Source organism: Centruroides vittatus, unplaced genomic scaffold, assembly GCF_030686945.1.
Source record: "Centruroides vittatus isolate TY-2023 unplaced genomic scaffold, ASM3068694v2 scaffold_861, whole genome shotgun sequence".
Taxonomy (NCBI): Eukaryota; Metazoa; Arthropoda; class Arachnida; order Scorpiones; family Buthidae; genus Centruroides; species Centruroides vittatus.
Genome location: NW_027122718.1, coordinates 7,817,162 through 7,844,614, shown reverse-complemented (window position 1 = coordinate 7,844,614; position 27,453 = coordinate 7,817,162). Strand labels below are relative to the sequence as shown.

The 27,453-nt window shown below is 28.9% G+C and overlaps 1 protein-coding gene across 2 annotated transcripts in view; it reads right to left on the bottom strand.

Annotated features, from left to right (window-relative positions):
* LOC136990015 (solute carrier family 12 member 2-like) overlaps nt 1-27,453 on the bottom strand; it is an 80,746-nt gene that overhangs the window by 38,280 nt on the left and 15,013 nt on the right. For both annotated transcript variants that reach the window (XM_067288336.1, XM_067288337.1), the window contains exons 2-10: nt 18,976-19,053; nt 18,540-18,615; nt 16,494-16,589; nt 13,839-13,978; nt 10,954-11,067; nt 7,209-7,320; nt 4,299-4,426; nt 3,524-3,736; nt 655-762 (exon numbers count right to left, since the gene is read on the bottom strand). In XM_067288336.1, the coding sequence (XP_067144437.1) occupies nt 655-762; nt 3,524-3,736; nt 4,299-4,426; nt 7,209-7,320; nt 10,954-11,067; nt 13,839-13,978; nt 16,494-16,589; nt 18,540-18,615; nt 18,976-19,053 (1,065 nt within the window). The remainder of the gene's footprint in view (nt 1-654; nt 763-3,523; nt 3,737-4,298; nt 4,427-7,208; nt 7,321-10,953; nt 11,068-13,838; nt 13,979-16,493; nt 16,590-18,539; nt 18,616-18,975; nt 19,054-27,453) is intronic.

The window sequence follows — 27,453 nt, the reverse complement described above, 5'->3', positions numbered from 1 at the left end:
AATTTGATAAGTTGAAGGATGTATGTTTAAGGTTAGATATTTTCAACAAGCCCCATCTAATATACAATACAGAAGAGAAAGGGTGTAGAGTTGCTCTCCATAAACAGTAAAATGTGTATACCAGAAAGAGAAAAAAGAGTGCAACTTGTAACATCTGAACATGGTGAAAACGTATACAGCAGAACCTCGCATAATGAGTGCTTTGCATAATGAGCAAATCAAATTTTTAAAAAATGACTTGTTTAATGAGCAAAATTTCACATAATGAGTGGCAAGGAGAGGGAAGTCCCAGATTGTGTGCATGCTCCATCATGCTATTATCTGTGATTTTTTTTTGTTTTCTGCAAATTGAATTCACATTCCAGGTTGGTTCATTCTGTGCTAGAAGAAAAGATGATGATTCACGCTCCTTATTGTATATTGTATAATTTTCTTTGAATGAACATTATACATAAAATGCCATATTTACTTGTGTAAAAAAAAATGCTCTCTCATATAGGACGAGAGGCGTGACTTTAAAGATCAAATAAAGAAAATTAGATTTATTAATACAATTCTAATTTTATTTCGTTTAATCACAAATACTTAAATTATTAATTTTCAATAAATTTTCAACAAATATTAAATTAAAAACAGTAAAAATTAGTAAAATACCTGGAAAACTTTTGGTGCACTGACTAAACTAGCCAATGCTGATGAAAGAGTGGCAGCAAAAATACCTGCATATATTAACGGATCAAATGCAGCAACTAATTTCATTGTCTGAAACAAAATACTCAAAATACTTAGTTTACAATATATTAATTAGCAACAAAAAAGAAGTCGTTTTTTTTTAATCAAGATTTTAAGGCTAACAACATTTAAACTAGGGTTTCTCATTTCCTGGTCTTTTGCTTGTCCCGGGATTTCAGGAAAAAAAGTGAACTGTTTCCTGGGATATAATTAATTATTTTTAAAATATAAAAAACATCTTTAAATCAAATGATATTAATTTTAAAAATTGAAAAATAATTATACATTCTGCAAGGACAAGGATAAAGATAAGGACCTCCAAAAATAATAATAATAATGCTGTGTGAAGTATATATTAAAATTACCTTTGAATTACATAGAAATTTTCACAAATAGAAAAAATTTATTAAAGTTTGTTGGAAACTGCTTACAAAAAAAACCCCACCTTTGAATTGAGTTGAAAATTTAAAGAAAAAATGAACTTAGATCAAACTTATAAGAAAGTAATTTTTGCTTTTTAAATAAACATAATATAAAAAATTTATGATTTTGTAAGATTTTGAAAACCAAAAGATGGTCAATACTCCAATCACTCAATCTGGTTATTTTAATAATGAAAAGTCCTGCTACTGAAAATGCCTTTTCCAATTCAATGGATGTGGGTGGAATTTTCTCCTCTTAAATGCATTAAAGACAAATGTTATGTGTTTTTTCACCCATAGCCTGGAAGGTTTCTAGTTCGTTTTCGAGATGCATTGCAGTACTTCTTTTGCTCTCAAGTATTCTTGGACTTGTCTACCTCTGCTGCTTTAATAGCAGTATCAGGCTTATAGCCTAATAATTTGGCAGTTCATTTGGCTTTAATAATCAGGTTTATGAAGAAAAACGTCATACTCGTTTATATCCTTGTCCAATTTGCACAACCTGACATAATGCAGTTATTGAAGTTACTGGGCATAGTTAAAATTAAGACAGCATTGGCACAATTACTTAAGATATTACAGGTTCTGACAAGAGAAAATTCAAATTTCAGAGTCATGTTGGAATCAACGATCAAAATTATTGTCAAATGTTATATGACATCGTCACGTACAACGAATTGTGTCACAATGTTTTGTAAACATTCTTCCATTATGTAATAAAAGGTTGGTCGCGCTGTTGACCTCATTTCACACTCCCTTTTCCAGCACTGACCTTCTGTGAGTCAAGACAGTGTAATCTTCGTTTCTTTGTTATATAACCAGTTACGAGAGTAACTAGTTTTTACTAATCTCCAACAAGCAACATTAGTCTAACAAGTCCTGCCACAAATACATATTGATTATTGACAATCTGAGATGTCATAACAAGCAAAAATTTAAAAAAACTAATAAATTGGCTTAAAATTAATAAATACAAATGTATTCTGACAGTTTATGAGTTAATTATACTTTCTATTTACAAAATTTCCTCAACTTTAACACAAAAAAAGAAAAATGTAAAGTAAACTTTAAGAAATTTGCAAGATTTCCGGGATGAGAAGAGTTTCCTGGGTTAAACAACTGGGATCCTGTTTGAGAAACCCTAATTTAAACCATTTAAAGACTTAAAATTTTAAATTTTCCAAATACTTACTATTACATAATTTGTACTAATAAATAATTATATCAAGATAAATTTTTTAAATGAAAATTTTTGTAAGTATACAAAGTAGTTAAATTATTACAAACAATCTGGAATATTTATAATATTCCATTGAAAATACACACTTATTATAACAATAATGTGTTATATACACAGTAAAACATTGCTTCGTGGTCATCCCTGAAATTCTCCTGTAATACTGCATAAGTTTTAATATATATCTAACTCCACCTGGTAACCACTGGCTACCTCACTTAAGTGGTAAAGATAGGTGTCCTAAAATAATATTTATCCCTGTTTATGTAGCTAACAGAAGAGGAAAAAAACCCAATGTTTCTAAACTCAATGTATTGTTTAAAGCACTTTAAAAATGAAATTCAAAACTTAGCAAAAAAGCTCAAACAGTTTGCAGAGTTCCCTCCCACAGATGACATTCAAATAAAATAAAACTTTATTTACACTGGAAAAATTAAATTTAATCTCCACAATTTAGCAAGAAAAAAGACAATTATATATTTGTTCAGTAATTTTATACAAAAATCAGAGGATATTTTGTAAAAAAATATAACTGTAAATCAGCAATTCTTAGTCTATATCAATGATGTGTCACTTGCAACACTCAACCTGATGTAAGAGCTAGTTTAATAATTAACACTTTTCCTTACACTTGGACACTTCTGCATATCTAATAACTTCTGAAAAAATTCTAAAAAATTAAATAAAAAACACAGTATTTAAATAAAACTTTAATACCCTTAGATATTTTTATGAAATGGTAATAGAATTGTTTACTACCCTTAGTAGACTGTACTGTACAGCATTTGAATGAATCCTTCTGCACACAGCTATTTATTGTACATGTACTCTGTTTTTCAATATTCTATTATTCAATGTTAATATGAAAAGTTTGAATTACTTGCAAGAGATAAAATACAGTATTAAGCAAACTTTTTATTTTATTATTTTTTTGTTTACTTTTATGACCTGTATTAAACTTTTAGCTGGATTCAGTATGATACTCTAATTACAGTTCTGTGTGTTAATTTTTTCATAACATTCACCTAGGTTATCACCACACTTATGTGCCAGAAATCTTAACACCAAAAGGTAGCCACATAAGTGATGTTTTACTGTACCCATGTATAACAAGCAGAACAATATTAATTACTTGATAATATGGAATTAATCCATAAGGGCACACTCCCTTTTCTCCTAAACTGCAGTTTCTCAGAAGATGTAAAGTGTTGTTATGAACAAATTCTACCATTCCATTAGCGTCTCTATAAACTGTAGATCCAACTGCTACAGCAAATAATAAATATGATATTGTTGTGAGCAATATTGCTAAAAGTGTTCCTCTAGGTATAGATTTCTGAGGATCCTAAAAGAAAAAGTCTTTATTAATATAATTTGTATTTTAAACTAAATAATTAAAATTAAAGTTTAAATAAAAATTTAAATTAAAAATAATTATAAATGAAACAAGGTTTAAAGATAATATAATTCAATGTTTCATCATTTTCATACCAAAAACAGTAGTTGGTTTAAAAATAAATTAAATTAGTGTCTTAAAGTACAGCATGTCCTCACTTAACATCATTTCATTATAATGTTGAAGAAAGATACAAATAATAATTTTAAATGATTACAAGTGTGTCTAATTTTTTTATAAATAGTAAAATTGATTCTATGACGTGGGAAATAAATGTTGGTGGTTGCAAACAATACAATTAGAATATATTATTAATCACATTATATATCTTGTGTATATCAATTAGTCTTTAGTAAAACTGGTTTTGTTATACATCATTTTCACTTAAACTGCAGTTTAAGAACCTATCAATGATGTCAAGTAAAGATTTTCTGTATTTCTAAAAAATACGAAGCAAAAATTTCAATATAGATATTATTTTTTTAAAAAAGGAATAAAAAAAAACAATTACTTTTAAATCGCCAGATATGTTTGCTCCTGCAAGTATACCTGTTGCAGCTGGGAAAAATACTGCAAAAACTGAGAAAAAATCTTCACCATCTCTAAATCCTGGCATAAAATTCTCTGCTCCAAGCTCAACTAAGAAATAAATTTAAATAGAATGCAATATTTATAAAAAAAATTGTGCATTTTTCTATATTCAAATTTTAGATTTTATATAATAATTATAATAATTTAAATAATAATCAGACAAATTATGTGAAAGACATTTTATATAAAGTATATATAAAATAATAAAATTCATTTATTTTCAAAATTTATTAATAGTAATATAAAAATAATTTCAAAAACAAGTTAAATACATTCCAAAATTTAATTTTTTTGTCTGCCTTGTCAATACTATAACTTTATGAATAAGTGCATAATATAAAAATGCCTGAAATTGTGGGAAATTGTAAAACCAAATTTGGTGATTTAAATGTTAATACTTAAACAGAATCTGACATTAAGTATTCTATATATTGGTTATTTGGGACAATGTAATCTGGTGAATCTCACTGAAATTACTGTCATCATCAATTTGAAAAATATTAAAATACGAAGTTCTGCTGGAAGCTGATAAAAACTATTGTTAAAATAGTGAAGCATCATGCCAAAGCTTATGGCTGTTGATCATACAAGATCACGTAGAAAAAATTTGCTAATAACTGAAATTAGTTAAGAGATTATAAGATATATTGTTAAAAATACAAAATACAATCTAGTAAGTTTGAATTATTAAAGTACAGTTGAGAGTCGTTAATCCGAACCCCCGGTAATCCGAATTGCTGGTTATCTGAACGATTTTCAGTCGGACTGTGTCGTGCTGAATCGAACGTTTTTGATACTAGAATTTACTTCTAAAGTATAATTTTCATGTTTTTTATATTCTTCAATATATTTATTTTGTACAAACAAAATAGAGATAATTTTTAACGATACAATAGCCTTTATTATAAAAATTTTTGTTAGGCTTAAAAATTGACGAAAATTCAACACGAAGCGACACGCAATGGAGAAAAATTTGAACATCGGACAGGTTAATATATTTTTCCGTACATAATTGGTTATCCGAACAAATCACTAATCCGAACAACCCCAGTCCCCAATTGATTCGGATTAACGACTACAGCATAGACAAGCAGATCAGTGTTAAGAGTGGCTTGGTTAAGCCTGGTTATTTTTCTCTTTCACCACTTTTGTTCAAAACTTCACTTCTGGCTTTTGTTTATTTGGATCACCCTGACTGGTTGATCCAATGGTCCGACGTGTCTCTAAAACAAAAGGGGTTGGCATGAAAGGAGAGGTAGGGAATGCACCAGGAGATGATCATCTTTTGGAGAGAGGAGCTGGAGAGAAGAGGACATGTGCGACTACATAACGGAAAGGAAACCCTCTTGAAGAATGGACTAGGTTTATTTTTGCCATCTGATTTCCTATAACAACCCCATCTTGATCCAGGGCCCTTATATTGTATTTTAGTTAATCTAGCTTATTTCTAATGTAACTCTATCTTCCTTTGTCAGCACGTGGGACTCGTTCAGTATTATTGTCAGTGTTGGTACCATATATTTGTATATTCATAGCTTGTAAGTTTTGTACATTATTTCTTGGAAAAGAATCATTATTAATTGTAAATATTAAAGATTTTAATTTTTATCGATGCCAAGTGATTCCTTGGATTCAATTATTTGTTCTCGGCTACAAGAGAAAGAATCAAACTGTTTGGAATATGGATATGTTTTCATGTTTCCATTAACCTACAATCCCATTTTTTTTTAAACATATGTACAAGGTGACAATTTTCTGTTCATTTTTTACACAATTATGCTGCCTGTAATTGCCATTTCTCAAATTGGTAATTAATTATACATGTAAACTTTGACAAAATTTATATTGATCAAAAGAATTTCACATACATTTTGACAATGAAACTATTATTTTTCATTATATACAGTGAAGAGCAGAATTATATACCAATGTAATTTTTTTTTTTAAATCTCTTGAATTATTTATAGTACATGGATAAAATTTTACATAATTATTTAATGTTGTTCCCCTAATGATTTACACCAAATATCATCCCAATTGATTAATCCAAACATTAATTATGCAAAAACAACCATTTCAGACCTTGTAGCAGAAAATATTTTACTTTGAGATTTCAGGTATCTGTTAATGCATGCAACACTCATTTTTAACTGTACCATTTTATATTTTTCTTTAAAACATCTGTTTCTACTCAAGCATTTCATGTCTGTGAATAAGTAAAGTCAGTGAAGACAATTAACTTTATTATGTTACATTGTAAATAGTAACTTTTATATTAAAAATTCTCAAGATCATGAAGATAAAAATCCTAATACTCCATAAAACTAGTTGTCAGATTTCTAATATTTATGAATTAAAGTTCTTAAATGAAAAATAAGATTTTAGCTTCCAATCTTTGTTTATAAACAAAACTTAGTTTTAGTTAGTTTCTACTCTATCTATTTTTTTTTTTTAGTTAGATTTTTATCTTTTAATTTGCATAACTTATGAACAGTTAAAGAAAACTTGTGTTTATATTAAGTAAATTTTATTATTTTGAATGTTCTGGACAAGAATATAAAGTAACAATAGGGAGACAATTCTTCCTAGAGTTCTGTTTAGGCTGTTTTGACAAGTTATGAATGATATGTCTAATTTGCTTTTGATTTTCCTAGTTTTCAATATCAGCATATAACTGAATGATTTAAATATTTAAAAATGCAAATATTTAATTAGCTTTTGTTTGAATTTGAAATCATTTGAAATTATTCACATAAATATTCTAATATAATAAGGCAGTTATATAAGTAATTAATATATTATAACAATATATCAAAACAACTTTGCTTACGATTCCATCCTACAAATCCCTGAGCTATTTGAGCATCTGTAGGTGTAAGAAGGCTACCAATAATAAAATTTCCCATGGCACTTAAAAGGATAAGGAGAAGAACAATTTGAGCCTGAAATTAAGAAAAATTATTTTAATAATTTAAACTTTAAGATACCAATCATCTTTAAGATAAAAGGCCATTTCTTTGTTCAAGGACAACAAAGATTTTATAAAAAAGATCTATGAAAAAAGTAATTAAAATCACATTTAAAATTTACAAAATTTTTTCATTAATAAGTAAAAACAAATTAATTCTTTAGTTTTGCTATTCTACAAATTCATGAAGTGAACATTTTGATCATTGTATTCAGTCATAGCGACTTTTTAAAATATTGACTAAGTGAAGTTGTTTGCAAAAAATACAATGTAAATATTTATCTTATATTAAATAATTTTACGATTAGGGGAAAAAAAAAAATAAAAACATCATTTCTTTTCAAGCTGAAAAGAAATCAGAATAGTATTTAATAAATAAAAAAATGACACACTATTAAAATATAAACTAAGTAAAATATAAATAACTACTAAGTAATATTTAATTATACATTATACTATATTATATGAATTTCTCAGAAAATTTGCATTTTGAATGTAAAAAAAAAAATTTTTATTAACATCTGTTAATTTCCAATTCTTTTTCTTAATTATTAGCATATATCATTGGTACTATTGAATTTAGATATACTCTTACAGAAGAAATAAATATCAAAACTTTGAACAAGTATCCATAAATTCGTTGTTAAACTTTTTTTGTCAAGTAGAAAAAAATTGAAGAATATGGCACACATTTGTTTTGCAAAGTTTTGCTGTAATGTTTTAAAATGACCAATGTCCAAAATAGGATGGAATATTTGTATTAATTTTTCTTCCAGTTTATTGAACAATTTTTACATTACTTAAAACATAACAGCTCCAGTATCAACTTACTCCTTAAAACTGCTTTTTTAGGAATTTATATTTTTTATTATTTCTAGTGTTTCAGGTTTCTGTAATACATTATCAGAAACATTATTATAATTTTTTCACTTGTCAAAAATGAAAAATTTCTAAAATGTTAGTTTACACGAAAAAAACTGTTGAAAATAACATGTCTGTTTAACACAAAGCTTGTGTAACCCGGCACTCCTTGCAGTCAGATTCACTGGACTGGACATTACTGGACAGGAGGAGTTGCTTTAAAAAAAAAGTTTCAGAAAGTGAGCAAAACAGTTTAAACAATCTTTGTGTTAAACAGATGAGAAAAATGCTGAAAATAACATGAACTAATATTTTTGAAATTGTGACTTTTGATCATTGTATATAGTAATTTTTTTCTACTTACTGTGAATACCACTAATGACAGTATACAGAACATAAAAACACAAATAGTGAGAAATATAAATCTCTAAAAAACCAGTTTAAAAAGAATAAATTTTTCCATTAACCTTTTATTTTTTTTGTCCAATCCATTCTAATTAGTCACTATTGCCATTTTTTTCTTTTAATATCTTCTATTATATGAGAAAATATTTATCCTCTCAATTCAATAACAACTGAATTATTTAAAATATAACAAAAATTCTGCTTTATTGGAGCTCTAATATGGGTTGGTTGCCCAAAGTATGAAAAAATATCATCTGTTTTTCTTTTTATAGCTTTTTTGTTAAATAACCTCCTCTTTTATAATTATTTAAAATTTCCCATTTTAATTCTGTTTGATGATTTATTTCCATAATGTAATCTATAGTTTTATTTTTAGTGCTGAATGTATTTTTGTTTAATTTGATGTCATCCGACAATATGGCTAAACAAAACTAAAAAAATGCTTCCCCATAGTTTCCTTTTTCATCTCTGTCAATACTGAACCTATTGAACTTGACACAAATTGATTAGATTTATAAATTGGTTGTTTCAACATCAAAAGTTATACTTTACTTTTATTACAACTGCTGAGATAATATAAGTTATATATGCAGAATTTGTAGAATTTTATCATAAAACACTACCTATCATTTTTGTTACCTTGTGAGATATTCTAGGTATAAAGTAAAATATTAAATATTTCCTAATAGTCTATTATATTTTTGTAACTAGATAATATATTTGTAGAAATACAAGTTAAGAAACATTTTAATCTTTATAAGCAAGTTCAAATATGCAAATTAACAATATATAAATACCACTGTCAAACCGACATAGCAAGCTAGTCTTCATTACTGCTGCTCAGTGTATAGCGGTTGAATTGTAAGTGCTTAAGTGATTGATTTGGTGCTAACTAAGGATTTTTCTTCTGCTAGGTTATTTACTGTAATCAGGTTAATTAAGATTTTGAATAATTGTAATTTTATTATAAATACCGAATTTGAAATTTTAATAATAATTTGTAATATTTAAATTTTATACTAATTATAATTTTTAGATAGAAAGTCTTGTACATTTATAGTTTATTAAAGTTTTTTGACATTTTATGAACTTATGCAAGAATAGTTTCTTTGATATTTTAGACCTTGCCTACCTAGACCTAGTTTGATGTCTAAACAGAAACTAGAGTTCCAGTAATTACCCATTAAGATAGATTGGGAAGCTAGTGGGGCAATTCAAAACAAATTCAAATTTATTGTTCCACTAACTTCCCAATCTACCTTACGTAAGCTATTATGCAATGACAGAGATAAAGTTGACTTTTCGGAAAAATTGGGAATGCATGATTCCATACCTTTGCAACACCATCTCTCAGGGGTGACAATTTTATTGGAGCTACTACTAGAATTCTCCAGACATGCATTCAAGAACACAAGGAAGACATGCAAAATAATAGGTATACTACAGAACTGCGAAAAGAGTCCTAGACCATGATTATGAACCTCCGATCCCACATGTTAATTCTTAAACAATGTTAGGATACGACAATGTTATTCTTATGAGAGGTATTTTATATTTTACATTATACCTAGAATATTTCCTATTTCACAGGGTAACAAAAATGATAGGTAGTGTTTTATGATAATTTTATATATTTCTTGAAATTAGCAGTCATTTATTCATTTATTTGCAAAGTTATAAACTTTTGTAATTTATATAAATACTATATAATAAAAATTAAAATACTATTTTTTGATTATTTTTCTTTGGGATGCTGCAGTTCTGCAATGCCTATCATGAGATGCCATAAGAAAGAAGAAAAGTTTGATAAATGAAAGTAATTTCTTTCCTATTATAACAGGAAAGAGAACTGATATTTAAAAAACATGTATATAATTAAGAAGTGTTAATAGGCAGATGAATGAGGCAGCAAACATGTGCTTGCCACTCTGAAGGATTTGGGTTTGTGTCTGGGTTAGATCTTCAAATTTTCATGGAGGCTCAATTTTCAGCTCAAATATGACAGGCCTCTCTCTTGCCAACCTCATTGCAGACCTGATAAAATATGTAATGGATGTAAATAAAAAAAAAAGGTCCTCTCATAGAAGGAAAAATGTAATATAAAAAAAGTTATTACAATATATACTTTGAAATGCTACAATTGAGATTGTGAATCAATTATTAAATTGACTAAACTTCTGTAAATATTTCAAAACTAATAGTGGCTTTATAATTTCAGTTACAGTTAAAGTGTCAAATGAAAACAAGATTGACTAGCAATTTAAAAATTGGTTCCATGTAAAAATATTCAGTAATTGAACATCTTTTAAAATATATTTTGAATTAAAATTATGACAATTACCTTCGTTTCCCATTCTGTTCCAATAATAGCAATTCCTAAGAGAAATACTACTGTTACACAGCTAATTATTCGCATATCATTCATTTTTGTTTCAAAAATTTGGGCTTTATTTTCCTAAAAAAAATTAGTCATTTAGTTTTCATTCTTATAACATTAATTCAATATATAAAAATATTAACAAGTAATATAGGAAAATAATTATTTTAAAATTAAATATAAATAATAAATTAATGCATGAATTGTTATAAAATGCTAATTAAGTAATTGCATGAATAAAAGTTCAACTGATATTTATAATTCCAACATAGTCTAAGTTCATAACAATGGACATGTTATGGATAAAATTATGTTCAATAATATTTTCTTTCATATATTTATGAGTAATTTGAATACTTATAACTAAATTATGTCTAAAATTTTATATGTAGACACATGAAATTTCCCTCGAGCAATATGCCAGTACTTTTTCCCTCACAATGATTGATTGATCTGGTTTATGAAAGACTATATTACATTTATGTCTACAAAAAACTATAGTTTTAATGCTTTCGCCCTTGGTATTGCCAAAAGTGATTTTTGGTTTTTTTTGCATGCAAGTTAATTCCTCGTCTGTATTCATGTATCATAAATTAAAATCAATCAACTAGTAAAACAAGTAGCAAGTACAGATTATCAAATTTCTAAATAGAAACATAATAAGAATTATGAATAATAATCTTTTTATTCTGAAGTATAAACGAAAAAGTAAAGTTTTTCCATGTCAAAATCAAAAATCTGCTGTTACTTGAAATAATATTTTCAATTTTAACACAGGTCTATATATTGATAATTAAAAATTATATATAACATACATTTTGCTTTAATTGAATATGTTTGAATTTATCACTATTAAAAAATGTGAAAAGTTCAAATACTTTTATTTTAAGTTAGATACTTTTCTATTTTAATATTTTTGAAAGCATGATAAAAACGTTGTTTTATTCAACTTATTGATAAATAGTGTTATTTAACTTAAGTTGTGTTATTTCTTCATTATGCTTGTCATTATCAGTGTAAGGATTAATTTGCATTAACTCTGAATTAACATTACATTCATTAGCCCAGTGGCATAGCTAGGGGTGAGTGGCACTTTTGGCATTAAAAAAATTTTAAACACTGTTTTATTACTAAGAAAAGTAAAATTATCAACTATTCCAAGAGTTAACAATTACAAAAATCATACAACTCATTGAAAAATGTTGTCTAAGTAGTTTGATGTATATGATGTATTTCCAAAGGGAGGGAGGGTGGCAATTGACAGGCTGGGTGGCTGAAACTAGCTACACCACTGCATTAGCCTAACTACCTGTAATGTTGAAGGCACTCAAACGGCAGGAAAAAAAAAATGAAATAAAATGCATAACTTCTAAAAGAAATTTGAAAATAAAAAGTGTTAAGAGAATTTATACAGAACAGATTTATAATATTCAAATCTACTCTATTTTACTCTTCCAAATAACCAGGTATATTTATACTTAGTAAGTAAATAGGTAATTTAGATTAACATCTAAACAATAGTTTTTCTTGACCCAATTTTTATAGAGGAATCATTCAAAATTTTAATATTTTGATATTTAATATATATCCTTTATTGTGAACTTTTTAATTGTATATACATTTCGAAAAACAATAAAAATGTCTCTCATCAGTACAACTTTGTGTGTTTAATGCAAGTAATACAACTTAAGGATTTTAAAAAATAGTTTTTATTTATATAAATTATTCCATTTAAGGAACAGCAACTTATACAAATAAAAAATGTTAGTTGTATACTTATAATTGTATAATGTTAACTAAAGGATTTTGTTAATGTCTATGTCTATATTTTATTGTCTTTCTATTAAATAATGAAATAAATTTTTAAAGAATAGGTCCACTTTATTTTGCAAATAAAAAAGTATGGAACTATTTACAAAAAAAACTTAAATTTGGAATTAAATTACAAGGTAGTCAATATAGGAAACTGTTTTGAAATATATTTGTGTGTCTACTGTACTGTTTATTATTGAACTATACAAAATCCATTCTTGTTCCCATTCACATGAGAGGAATTATTAATTAAATTCACTATATTTTTGTCCTTAAAAAGATAAATCTGGCACATTATTTCATGATGCTGGAAAAGTATTATTTACATATTAATGTAGTATACATTTTAAAGAAAAAAAAATTTAAGACTTAACAGTCCTATGGTATATATAAATAACTTTTTCCCCCTTTACAAAGTTACAGTATGTGGCGCCCGTCGGCAACGTGCCGATTTGGACCGATAGAGGGCACAGAAAAGAGGAAAAAGTGAACTTTGAACTGGTCACTCACTTCCTGACCAGCGACTACCGAAAGCGGATGTTTCGAACAGGCGATCAACACGAACAACCTCCAACCTCAGTCGACGTCAAGTTGTAATTATACTGTATTACACATTACTGTATATATCCGTAAATAAAAAAAGGGTATTGATATTCTGGCTGGATTTTCTTCGTCTGCATCGAACGATTCTCATCTGTGACTAATACACCAAAAGTATAATCTCACTATGTTTTAAGTGATTCACATTGTTTAACATTTCAGCCTTTCACTTCATAACTGCCTTTGCCACAGATATTTTTAAATAAAAAAAAAAATATTCATTCTTTCCAATATGTAGTCTAAAACCATGCTATAAAATTTTAAAAAGTTATATGAATTCAGATAAAAATAATATAATCAGCATTCTAATTAGATTAATTTGATCTAAATTTGCTTGAAATATTGAAATTATTCTGTATAAGCTTTGATGATTTTGATAAAGAAATTACAAATAAATAATTTAAAATAAAATACATTAAGAAATACTTTATACTCACTAACATGACGTCTGTAACAGTTTCAGCAAATCCCACTACATACATAGCAACAGCAACTGCATTTGCTAATGCAAATATCAAGCCAATTGAGCCGCCAAACTCGGGACCAAGACTGCGTGAAATCATATAATATGTACCACCTATTTAAAAACAAGAATTTTGAATTAATATAATGAATATTTATGTACGATAACATGATTTGTAAAAATGCTAATATAAGAAATCAATTTTTGAAATAAAAAAAATGCTAACAGTCAAATTATTTAACTAAAATGTAGTTGGAAGGAATAGTTCATTATTCATAATTAACCTTATGGATTACTTTCTGTTTATCATGTGAATATGCCTATATAAAAAAAATGATTGTCTCAAGCTACAATAGTCTCTTTTTAAACTGAATTAGATTTTCTATAAGACTGATAATAACAAACTCATTTGGCATTAGAAAAAAAGCTTAAGCTAACTAGAAAGATCTCGGTTTGCTCCAGTAAAATCTAAAAGAAACAAAGATCAATCTCAAGAAAGATTCTATTTCTTTTAGCTGTTTAAGCAAGTAATCTATTTTGTTACACAATGTAAAGTCAATTTAGAATCCATAATCATGACAAAATACATAAAAGTAATCAAAGTAATCTAAAAAGTGATCAATCATTTAAGAATCATTGAAATTCAGGGGAAATAATATCTGTAATGAAGTTACAAAAGGTCAGGATTCAATCTACTTCATGACTAGAATATAAATCAATAAATAGATTATTTCTAAAAAGAAAGAAATATCTAAACTCAAGTTTTATTTCCTTGATAATAATCTTGAATTACAAAGCTACCAATTATTTTCAATTATAATTTAAATTTGTTAGTCTAAATTTTTAATGTTTAAATTTTTTCTAGACCTATGATAACTAAGATTAAGTACTTTAATGATATAACTGGTAAAATTATTGGTGCATGTTTCAAATTTAAAATGAATGGTTCAGAATGAAGTTTTTCAAAATTATTTACTTAAAAAATTTGAAGAATGACTGATTAATTTGTTATATCATTAATTAGTAAGAAGAATTTTTTATTGCATATAGGAAATGTCACTATATCATAAGTTTTTTTTCACCTAAATTTCTTATAAAAAATGTTCAATAATAATCAATATTTTAGATTTATTTATAGTTGATTACATACACAAAAATAATAAAAATATTCTCTAAAAGTATATAAGAAATGATATTTACAAATTAAGAGTGCAATCATAACTGTCAAATGAAATCCACAGATAATGTGCAATGAATTTTATAAAATTTTCAAATACAAAAATTTAAGAAAAAAGTCTGTATAAAATGTTGACAATAGGAATAAACTGACATTTTCCCTTTATGGCATCAGCTTTCATTTTTGAGCTACAACTATTTCAATGTTTGAGAAGCTTTGCACACAATGAACAAGTGCCATTTTTTTGCTCTTCACTTGACAAACTTATATGATCTTTATACATAAAGATTAAGACAAGATTCAAATACAGAAAAATATAATGTTATCTGGTAGAAGAATAATTTCAATTAATCTCAGTTTTTAAAATTTCTAAAAACTATGCCTTGGACTTTGTCGACATGCTCAAGTGACTTTGCTGCTAATTTTGCAAAAACAAAGGGCGACCTCTGTTCTCCAGTGCAGTGTGGCATTATTTCTTTTTGTGCGAACATTACCTCACCACTGGCCAACAGTTCCGTTCCCTGAACACCGGGAATTCAGTTGCAGGTTCGCACTTCGCCAGGGCAGGCTGGCCACGTGAAGTTTTCTGGATTTTCTCCATGTCTGTAATGCGTGAATAGGGGCCAGTTACCCTTAAATGGATTTCCCAGAAGGCATTATTCCCCTCGATACGACCATCATAAACGCATACAACTACTATTACATGACTATTACATCTCACTTTATCACGGGGTGATATAGGCTAGAAGCTCATGTCCAACTAGCTTCTACAAGACATTACCCTGTGTGTCTAGCCAAACAATTCCATTGCTTTCATCTTAATGCTAATTGTCTTATCTTTATTCTAATTAGTCTTTTAAGATTAAAGATAAAAGCATTATGTTAAATACTAAAAGAAATAAAAAGTTAACACTATATTAATTCTGTATAAAATGTGTTTTTGGTATGTATTTTGGAGTGCCTAGAACGAATTAATTGGATTTACATTGATTCATATGGAAATAATTGCCTCAGTTATAGTCGGTTTCAAACTTTGCCGATTGTTTTCGGACGGATTATCGACGAAAACCGCGGTATCACTAATAATATGTTTCAGTTAATTACATGTAATAACCGAACATGACTATTATTACAAAATTTAATTCTAACATTCAATTATGTTTTGATTATGTTTTCTAGCATATTATCTTTAAATTAATATTTAATCTAAATTTTAGTAATTTTAATACAATTTTTCTAATTATCTAATAACTAAATTAAAATATTAATGGATTAATTGTTCTTTGAAGAAAATGTTCTATACAGTCACACAAGCTTGAGAGTAAGAAAAATTTAAGTTTGGAAAACTCAATAATTTAGATATAACTAGATTGTGTCAAGGAGTATGAATTAAATGAAATTTAAGAATTATTTAAAGTTTAAAATATTCTAATATCAATATTTTCTTATTACCTCCTTTTACTTCTCCATTTGTGCAGATGGCCGACATTGAAAGAGATGTGATAACTGTAACAACTGTAGCAAGCAAAACTACCACACATCCTAAACCTAAAAATTCATTAGGATATTAGAATATGAATAATTATTTCATATTTATAAATTTTTAATTACAACATCTGTATAAAAAGATTTATCACATGAATTATAAAATGGTATATAACATATCTTATATTGACACACATTAAGAGGACTTCCTGTTGTGAAAATGTAATGATTAAATTAGGGGGGAAAATTGAATTTTATGAAATATTGAATTATTATTGATCCAATATTCACATTATTTTATAATAATTTTTACTAAATATATTTAGTAGTTCCACTAAGTTTATCAAATATTCAATTCTTGATTTAATACTAGAACAGTTATAATTGTCAATTTTACTACCAATAAATTTTCAGCGTGTGCCTTGTTCATAACTTTTGCAGTATAAGTTAAAAAGGATTTAATATTTTTACTGTTTTGGACTCAAAAGGCCTTGAAAAATCAAGAAATGCAAAAAAATTGAGGTGTTTTACTGTATGTTGTTAGTATGAGTGTGTATGGTAGGGGACGTGAATTTGTTCATCCACTTTGAAGCTTAATAACTCTTGCACTTTTTGTAAAATATTTCTGAAATGTTGCAGGAAGATTTGTGTATTAGGAGAATTGGTGCTATTAAAATTTTGGCAAAAACAACTATTGAATTTTATGAAAAAATATATGAAAAAAAATCTAATTTGTTTTTTCATAATTTAAATCGTTAGTGATATAATTTGAATTTTTGTAGCTTTATAACATTGTTGGATTTTTTAAGATGATCTAATATATACTTGTGTTGCTGTTCTTGTAATAGGACACTATTACACTGGGCATTGGATACACAACTTCATTAGAAGCCATGTGCCCAATGTCCTTTGTCAAATTTCATTAGAAATTTCTAGAGACATCTAAATTAACACATTTATTGTGACATCGTCACAACACTAAAATGCAATTTTTAATGACATTCTTAATTTATTCAATTTAAAATATATGTTCTCTCTCTCAAATTTGTAGTGTTTTGCCCCTGTAAATCATACTTTTCCTGATAACAACAGAATCATCTGGTCATCTATGTAACCTCCATTCAGGGGAAAACTTTTGAACTGAATTCATGTGGTTCTTATATAGTTAATTGGGGCCCCCTATCCCTAAGCGTTCCATATCTGGTCTTGACTTTCATCTATCCAACACCATTCTTGAGATTAAGGAAAGAGACAGACAGATGACAGTGGGAATTTACAGGTCTACAATTTTTTCAAATTGTAGCCCAACTAGTTATGTATGTTTATGGTATATGGTTAAATATGCCATCATGGTTTGTCAGATGTTTCACATAATATTATGCAATCTTGCAAAAAGAACTTACTACTACTAATTATATTTATAACATATCCAAATAAAAAAAATACTAGTGTAACCTCCCAATAACAGACACTGTCAGGACCGAGAAGTTTGTCTACTATTTAGAGGTAAATATAATGGATGTCCTATTTGAAGGGTATGGAGATGGTAAAAATGTCTGTTAAGCAGAGGTGTTCTGTTATTCAAGAGCATCCGTTAATGGAGGTTTCACCGTATACAGTAATGAAATTGTGTTCAAAAAAATAAAATAGTATATGATAAATGGAGACTTCATTAAAAATGTAAAATTTATAATTTGTGAGATGGAAAAGACTCAATAAAATAAATAATAAAGTTACCTAGGAGAATTACATTCAGATCTTACTGCTAAAATGTAGTGTTAAAAGCAATCCAAAACTAATTAAGCTATAGCTAGAGCAGAATATAATGAAAAGTGTAAGTGAAGAAAAGTGAGAAATTATGTAGCTTATAATCATTAAATCATATATTTAACCCTCAATTTTCGTCATTACTTACATGAAAGTACTTCAATAATTTTTGTTTTAATAAATGTGAAAAGCACACTAACATAATAAAAGTACATAGCAATTCATTGTATTAATGATAATACTTACCGATGCCTGCTTGGCCAACAACCCAAGACAATCTTAGGAAGAGCATAACACCCCATATGTTTAGCAGGCATCTTACCTATAATTTAAAAATAGTTATTTAAATATCAAATAAACATTTCAAATTGTTAATATTTCTTAACTGTTCTAAATGTACAGAGAATGAATTCAATTATTTTCTATGTTTTGAAATTATAGGAAATCATTAAGAGTTAATATTTACATATTACAAAGAAACATGTAACATCAGATAAAAAACATGCTAGACAAAAATTCACTCTAATATAACAATTATATGAACAGCAGCTAAATTAATTTATTGTTATATCCAAATATAACAAGTATCTATCTTTTACATATAGACACACACACAGTATACAAATTTGTAATCTTTCTATCAATCTATTTTAAACGATAAAAAAAAAAGTTATCCACTTACCAATACACCCTGAATCCATCCAAACTTAACAGCTGTTTTGGTTATTTGTTCAGCTTGTTTTGGTGACTTTTCCACAGGCTAGAGAAGAAAAAAAGTAAAACCTCAAATATAGTATCATAATTCTTGAATTTGTAATTAAAATAATAATTGTGTATGAAATTTGATGTTCATAGATCTGAAAACTATTGTATTTTACTATAATTCAAATAAAATATAGGGAAATAACATACACTGATATTGAATGGAAAGAAGAAAACTAATGGAATGCATAGCTGAAAAGAATATTGATACTTTAGAACTCAAAAATATATGCATTTCAATAAAGATAAGGACTGCAATAAGTTCACTTAGTAGTAAGGGACAATACAGAGTCCAACATATTCAGGTTAAACCAATTACATTATCTAGGAAAATTAGATAATCCATATTCAAATGTAGACTACAGGCAGCTTTTGTACCTGTGGCTATAGCCATCTATATGTCTTGTCTATATTAATTTTGAACAAGTCATTCCATTTTAAGTGGAAATTTCAATAAAGAAAGATGGACTTTGTTTATACAGAATTAATATAGTTCACAAGAATGTCCAAAGTCAACAAAAGTATAATATAATACTGTATAGTTTCAGCACTTTATCATTAACATCAGGATAACATTGGTTTGAAAGTGGTTAACAGGTTTCAAATTGATAACAGTTTGAAAGGAGAGAAATTGCAATTGAGTACACTCTTATGAACAAGTACAGTCAAGAACTGTTGCATCAACAAATGGCATTAGATATTCCAGAGAGTGTCCATCCTGGTATGCTTATGTACCACAATTTTTAACATTTTGAGAACCAAACAAAACTTGGCATCTTATTTACTGGTAAATAAAAATAAAATTCAAACTGGTTGTTAAGGAAAAAAAAATATGAATTTATTAAGAATGTTTTCAGCTTACTGTTCAGGCAGCTTCAGCTAATTACACCAAACTTGAAGAGCATCTCTTGCAAATTGGACCAGATATCACTGCTAAGCCTGCCAATTGTCAAAATTTAGATACAAAATCAGGACATGATACTATGATGCATTGTGGCAGTTGCCATTTTGGTTCATTTGTGGTAGTGTATATGTTATGGTCAAAGCCCGAAATCAGCCAAAGTGGAAAATGTCTTGCCAAATTAGGAAATGGTCAATGTTGCTATAAATTGACTGGCCAATGTCTGATCTTTTCTTGATTTTGGGATTTGGCTGACCAGTTTGCAAAATGGCATGGGGCAATCAGCCAAAGTCGGAAGAAAAAAAAGTCATGGAGCAGATTTTCGTGGGTTTGTATAATCTCATACTTTATATTAATTATTAATTATAAGTTATCAAATTCAATTATGTTATTAAGTTTATTAATCATAGTAAATTATCAATCTCTATCATCACTTAGGCCTATTACAACAAGATGAACTTTTATGGCATTTCGAATTAAACAACAGTATGTTATTTCCATATTTTCAGCAATCTGTTGCGCACTTAGTAGTGCAATTGCTTCGAGTCTTGGCTGCCTGTCAGTGATTGGGAAGATGCAACAGTTTGTAGCGGACTTTTCTTCTGCACCCACGGATTCCAGTATGAACAGTTTCTTGTGCAGAATGGAAAACTCACTTCTGGAATATAGTTGTTTGAGAACAGTGTTTTGTTTCTAGCTTGTAAAAAAGCACCCTTGACGTTCATGAAAATTGCAAGAACACTTCTTTGATCACCACGACCTCTGTCAACATCTAGTATACTGATGCATACATCTCCAACTTTTGCCCGTGGAAATTTTGCATTTGAATTTTCAAGCATCTTCACACCTTGAGCTTGCAAATTAGCATGAGCTGCTGACATCTTCCTGATTTCTTGTTTATTATGACATAGCCTGCAAGTAATTATCCCTCCTTACCCTTCATCGTCTTCATTACTTATTCCACAAATTGCATGGACAACTTTGCAGGATCCACAAGAATAGGCTGAACTACACTCTTTCACACACTATACGGAAACTTTTCCCATTATTATTGTCAGACAACCAGTCTGGACTTTCCAATGGTTTCACCCTCACGGCAGCAGCTACATTTACAGAGGCAGTCCCTGCATTTATAGCATCCTCTATTTTTTCACGTGTGCTGCCTACTGGACAGTCTCGTAACAGCACAGCACATTGAATTTAGGCCATGGATTTCCTGCCACTTCATGAAATGGCTGGCCAAAGTAGCATATACACCGGTCATTTCAAATACAAATCTGACCTTGGCCACAGCTGTCTGCCAAAGTGCAAAATGGCCAGCCAATTCAGAAATTGGCCAAACTTTGGGCTTTGACCATAACATATACAGTGTCTGTAGAGTGAATTTGGCTATCTGTTTTCCCCCCAATCTCAATTAACTGGAATTGTTACGTATTGCAATTGTTATTTTAAAATGTTCACAGTTATGCATCATTAAAGTGGTTTTAATTAACAATGTTTAAATTGCAACATTAAAGCATGATTCTCAGTACTAATCTATAGACCATTTGTGATAAAGTTTCAGTTTTCTGACAGCTTGTATAACAAAGTAACTTATTAAACAGAATAAGAATGTGTCAATAAATAACATTTTTTAAAATTCTGGTTCTGTACCAGTGGCGTAGCTAGCATGGGTGGCACTAGGTGCCGATATCGTGGTGTCATCCCAAGTCACACAGTGGTGTCACCCTTTTTAACTATTTTATAAAACACTATTCAAATCTTATTATCTTCACACTTGAGCAACTCGAACGCTATGTCGAATATGTGATGTCTCAACGTACAAGTTTAGATTTACAAAATAAAAATCATAACCATACCTCAGTACTGCCACCTATAAAAATTTGCAAAACTGTAGTGATTCCATAATTGCCCCTTGTAAACATTTTAATCTGGAATATTTATTTCATAGCTTACATGCATTTATAAATTATCACAATTTCACAACTTAACATCACAATGTTTTTGTTTCAGTTTTTGTTTAAGTTTATTTTTTTCACAGTCAGGTGTCACCCCTAAACGGGTGACACCCGGTGCAGGCCGCCCCCACCAGCTAGGCCACTGTTCTGTACATGGTATTGTAATTTTGGTACTATAAATATATATTGGAAATTTGAAGACTGCAGCTAGATGGATGCATAAATCTGTTACAATATGTTTGTGGACTGAAAACATCCTTCAAAATTTATAATATTAATTGAGAATAATAAAATGTAATTTTTAATTATTCATTTGTAATAAAATGATTATTTTATAATATAGTATGTTACTTAACAAACAGATTAAATAAAGTTGCTATTTCTATTTGTTAGTATTGTCTACTGTTTAAATTGTGTTTATCTATAAAAAATTTATTTTTATAATTACATAAGTTGGTTTCTATGCATAACTACTTTCATTTAGGAACTTTATTATTGCATGAAAACACTAAGATTATCATAAATTTTATATATAAAGTAAAAGGTTCTTTTATCTTGATCTAATTTCACTTTATAAAAATGTTTACTCTGATGTTCCTGTTTACAGTTTGTGTAATGTAAAATTACATGTGAATACAAAAAACTAAACATATATAATTTCTTTTAACAAGTATCTCCAAATTTCTTTTCTAAGTTTGCATTTCAAAACTAAATAAATTTATACTTCTACTATATTATACGAACCATTAACACAGCTTTTTATTTTGAAATCTATTTAGGTAAAAGCCTCGAAGTAAATGTCAGAATAACCTCCGAATGAAAGGATACACTATTTGGAATTATATAAGAAATTCCATGGCTTGAACTTAAAAGAATATGCAGTTTATTGGCATGTACTAAGCATGAAAGCTATGTCATGGCCATGGAATTAAACTAAAATGGCAGCTGCTTAAGGAACATTGGTATCTTCATCTTATGTTTGCAGACCTTGCCATTGTTAGTTGGTGATCAACTCAGAGGACGGGTGAAAGTACCAAGACACATCATAAAGCATTAAACAAGACAAGACTGCACAAATGTTATACAGAAAACAGCTACAATAAAAAATAGTTATATTAGTATAAAATTACGGGCAATAACGTTGCTGAAGGGCTAGTAGAAACCAAAGAGAATAAAACTCTTCTACATCAAAAATAAACCTTACTATGATGATGAAATAACTAAACTTTCATTACTGTAGCGCCTACTTAAAGCTGCATTTGAGTTCTTGCATATAGCGTCTGTTCCATGCATCAAAAATGACGCAATAAATCTTTTTTAATTCATTCGCAAAGCTTTGTGGCATGGATATGATGTGAAATTAATGTCATTTTGTTGCATGCAAAAAGAATGTTAGAAGCTACATGCAAGAACTTCAATTTAATACAAAAGTTGATTTATCTTGTGATAGAGGAAGTGCAAATTCTAGGAATACCAGAATCTTAGAAAAGAACTCTTGGGTTCATTTCCAAAAGCAGAAAAGTTGACTTATGCCTTTTGCAAAGTATGCTGCTGTGATGTGGAAAAGAAAGTAAAGGCAAAAGTGCAATTGAAAGACATGTTACTACTGAAAAACATAAAACCAATATTCAAACTGCAGGTATGTTGTCATCATTTGTTTCTACAGTCCGATCTGCTTGGGACAATAAAATTATGCATGCTGCAGAACTTTGCAAAGTTTATCATGCTGTGAAACACCACCAGTCATATAGAAGTATTGATTGCAGAGTAAAAGTTGATAAAGGAATATAAGACAACTCAGTGATACTGAAAGGTGTGACATGTGGAAAAACTAAAGCAAAAGCTTTGTGCAAAAATATTCTGGCACCCTATTCAGTAGAAAAACATGTAGACTATATCAAGGGGCATAGCCTGCTACTTTCAATAGCAACTGATGCTTCCAACAAAAAGGTGTTACAAAGTGTTTCCCAATAATTCTGAGGAACTTTCACTTTAAAGAAGGTGTTCAGTATGTTGTACTTGAATTTTACAGTGATAGCAACGAATCGTCAAACAATAAATCACACACCAAACTTCAGATTTCAGGTTTAGATATAGATAAAGTTTCAGCATACAGTGCTGATAATGCCAGTGTAAATTACAGAAAAAAAACCTGTACCAAAAATTGAAGTCCATTCAAAAGAATTTATCAATAGTTGCAGCAAACTGTCTGGCTCATTCCACACAATGCAACAAGGGTCACTACTGGAAAACTTAACTGATGTTGAGAATATTGTGCTAAAAGTGTACAGCCATTTCAGCATCTCCTCTAAAAGATGAACTAATTGAATCCTGCAAATTCGTGGATTATGAAGATCATTGCAATATATTAACAACCTAGTAACAACATGCCTTGTCTCTTGCCATCCATTGACAGAATTCTTAAGTACTGGCAAGCTCTAAAAAGTTATTTTCAAAGTCTGGGTGAGGAGGAATGCCCAAAAAAAGGTATTGTGAGACTGTTTTGGAGATGATGCAAATGTTTGCAACTTGTCAGACTTATTTTTTCCCTCAGTCACACTTTGAAGTTGTTCTCAGACACTATTACTGCCTTAGAAGCCAAGTCTTTTAGTATAATTTCTGCATTTAAGTTAATGTCAGAATTGAGAATTAAACTTCAAAAAAGACATTTGGTTTTTATTGCAAATCCAAAAAAATAATCTAACTTCTAATGCTTCTAGGAAATTAGAAGCAGACTTATTATTCTTTCATAAAAAAACCTTAAATATTAAGTGACATGATTTCTCCAAAAAACAGCCATCACAACAAAGTGTCAAAATTTAGCCTAACAAGTGTTATACCTTTTGAAGAGTTCTGCAATAGGGTAGAGGCTTGTAACATACATGATAGACATGGATGAATTATATAGAGTATGGGTTTGTGAAACCCATTAAATAACAAATAATCCTGAGATGCTAAACAGCAGCTGAGCTGCAAAGAATGCTATCCAAGTTATTCAATAACAGTGACAGATTCCTTTCCACAATCTAAAGAAAATCAGTGCCTATATCTTCTCCATAACATGTAGCATGCTCATGCCAGACAAATTTTCTCAATGATGACTTCAGTATGGAGAAATGAGAACAATCATTTCAAGGTAGACTATCAAAGCAGAACTCCAAATATGTAATATGTAATAACTTCACAGAAGAGTGTCCAGTTATATACAAAACACTTCTTGCCAACAACAAACTACTGGAAATGGCAAGAAAAGGACAAATACAAAAAGTAGACAGCCATGCCCTCAGTTTTGTTTGCTTTTCTTTTTTAATAAAATACTGAATGTTTTTTCCTTCAACATTTGTTACTTCATGTACTGTTTGACATTTAATATCACTGATTATTGAACATTCCATTTATTTTTTCGTTTTTTATTTATATATGTATAAAAAACAAAGCACGGGGTTAATGGGGTGTGCGGGGTGTTACATACATTATTTAGGTAATTGGACACTACATTGAGCAAAGTGTACTGCTTTGAATAAAAATTGGGGGAAAATTGAAATTTCTTAACTTCCACTTTCATTTTGTCATCAAACTATTCTTTGAATCACTTAGAGTATAACAAGAAAAAAAATTCTTCATTTTTATTCAACAAATACATTTCGCATATTAGCTGTACCATGTTTGAAATCAGAGTTCAGTTGAGTTTTAAACATATCACTTCAAATAAACAAAACATTTAGAAACATCCGCATTAAAATATAGCAAGGGGCGTCCCTGGCTATATCTTAATGTGGGCTCTTGGGGCATGTGCCCCCTTTGTTGCCCTTCTCTTAATTCCCAAGGCAGCTCTAAGGTTTCATTTTTAAATTAATCATTTTTATCACAGAAAACTTTTTTACTGATGACAAAATTAAACATATGTTAATCTAAAATTTGTTCTAGAGGGCCGTGATAGTTCGGTGGAATACAGAGGTACACTGTATTTGATTAACGCGATTTTGATATACGCGGTAGCTTCGAGGAATTAACTGCGTTAAATCAAGGGATACCTGTATATATATACTGTACATTTTATATAATTTACGTACGATGCTCTTTCTTTATAGCTCGTACTCCTCCTTTTTAATTGTTTGCGGGCGCCGCTGGGCATAGCTGTCCCCCTACCACTGGAACAGCATTTTGTTAACGCAGATATGTGAACTAGTTTCTTTGGATGTATTTCTTGAATTTTCCCATTACAAATATTTATAATGCATATTTAAAATATTTTAAAGAAAAATGTCTAAACATTTAAAAAAAAATCCAGCAACGAGTTGCTTAACTTTCCCGGGGGGGGAAAAAAACCTCATTTTTTTGAATTTCTCGACGATAAGGTTTCCTGAGTCAAAAGAAAAAAGTAAAAATCTTGGGGGAGGTTATTTTTTGACCGATCGCTATACTTTCCCTCTGTTATATAGAACAGCCTGGAAAGTAAAAATCGCAAGATCGATTCAAATTGATCGTTTAAATGTCCATTTAAAATAAATATTCCGGTTGAAATTGATCGATTTTCATTTGTTTTCTTCTAAGAATTTGATGTTTAAAAAGTGAGCAGCAATGTATGTACAACCCAAATGGTTTCTTTGTATTGTCTCGAATGAAGGAACTATTAATATATTTTTCTTTTAAAAAAAATTTATTCTATTTTTCACAAAGTCTCATTTCATACGATACCAAATACGCGACGTAATGCTGTACTTTATCATGGATTATTTATGAATTTTAAAAAAAATTATGAAATGAATAAGGTCATCTTAATGACTCGTTTTTGTCAAAATTTTTTCAGCTAGTAATTTGTTGCAAAGAAACTTTTTCCTTTTAAAATGAGTAATAATGACTAAGTTCCCTAAAGAACCAATCACTAATTCCTATTATTAAATTTCATAATTTTTGCTACTTCCATCCATAAGTTTCGCTGTAATATGCCAATGATTGTAGTGTCTTTACCGGCAAAATTTTTGTCAAAGAACGCTGTTGGAGTATTTCAATTAACGTATTTTTGTCTTTAGTTGGATTTTATTTAATAACAGTAATTCGGCGACAATTTGAACAAATAACGAACTAGTGAATGATTTCGAAATTACTTTTTCTCTGTCGCTATGGACGACGCTATCAATCTAGACTGTATTCAGCGAAAAACTTCTCAACAGATAACCGCAGCTAAGGAACTTCATATTTCTAACTTCCTGTTGTTGCTAAATCAATGTTATTGCCAGTGTGAGTATTTCTAGAAATATTGTCTATGATGTTTTGAGATAATGAGTGCAAATTTACATCCTAAACAAACGTGAAACAGTATGTCGCGTAGTGTATTGTTTTAATTTCATAGGTCAACCATCTAATTATATCAACAGTCCAGAGTATGGTATGTATCATCATCATACTTCATCACAAATCAAGATAATATAAAAGATAAAATAGAACTCTACAGTCGCTGTAAAAGACGAAATGCAGATAACTCTTTCAAAAGTTAGAAAGAACAAGTAGTAGTAGTTGAACCATCCTTTAATCATTG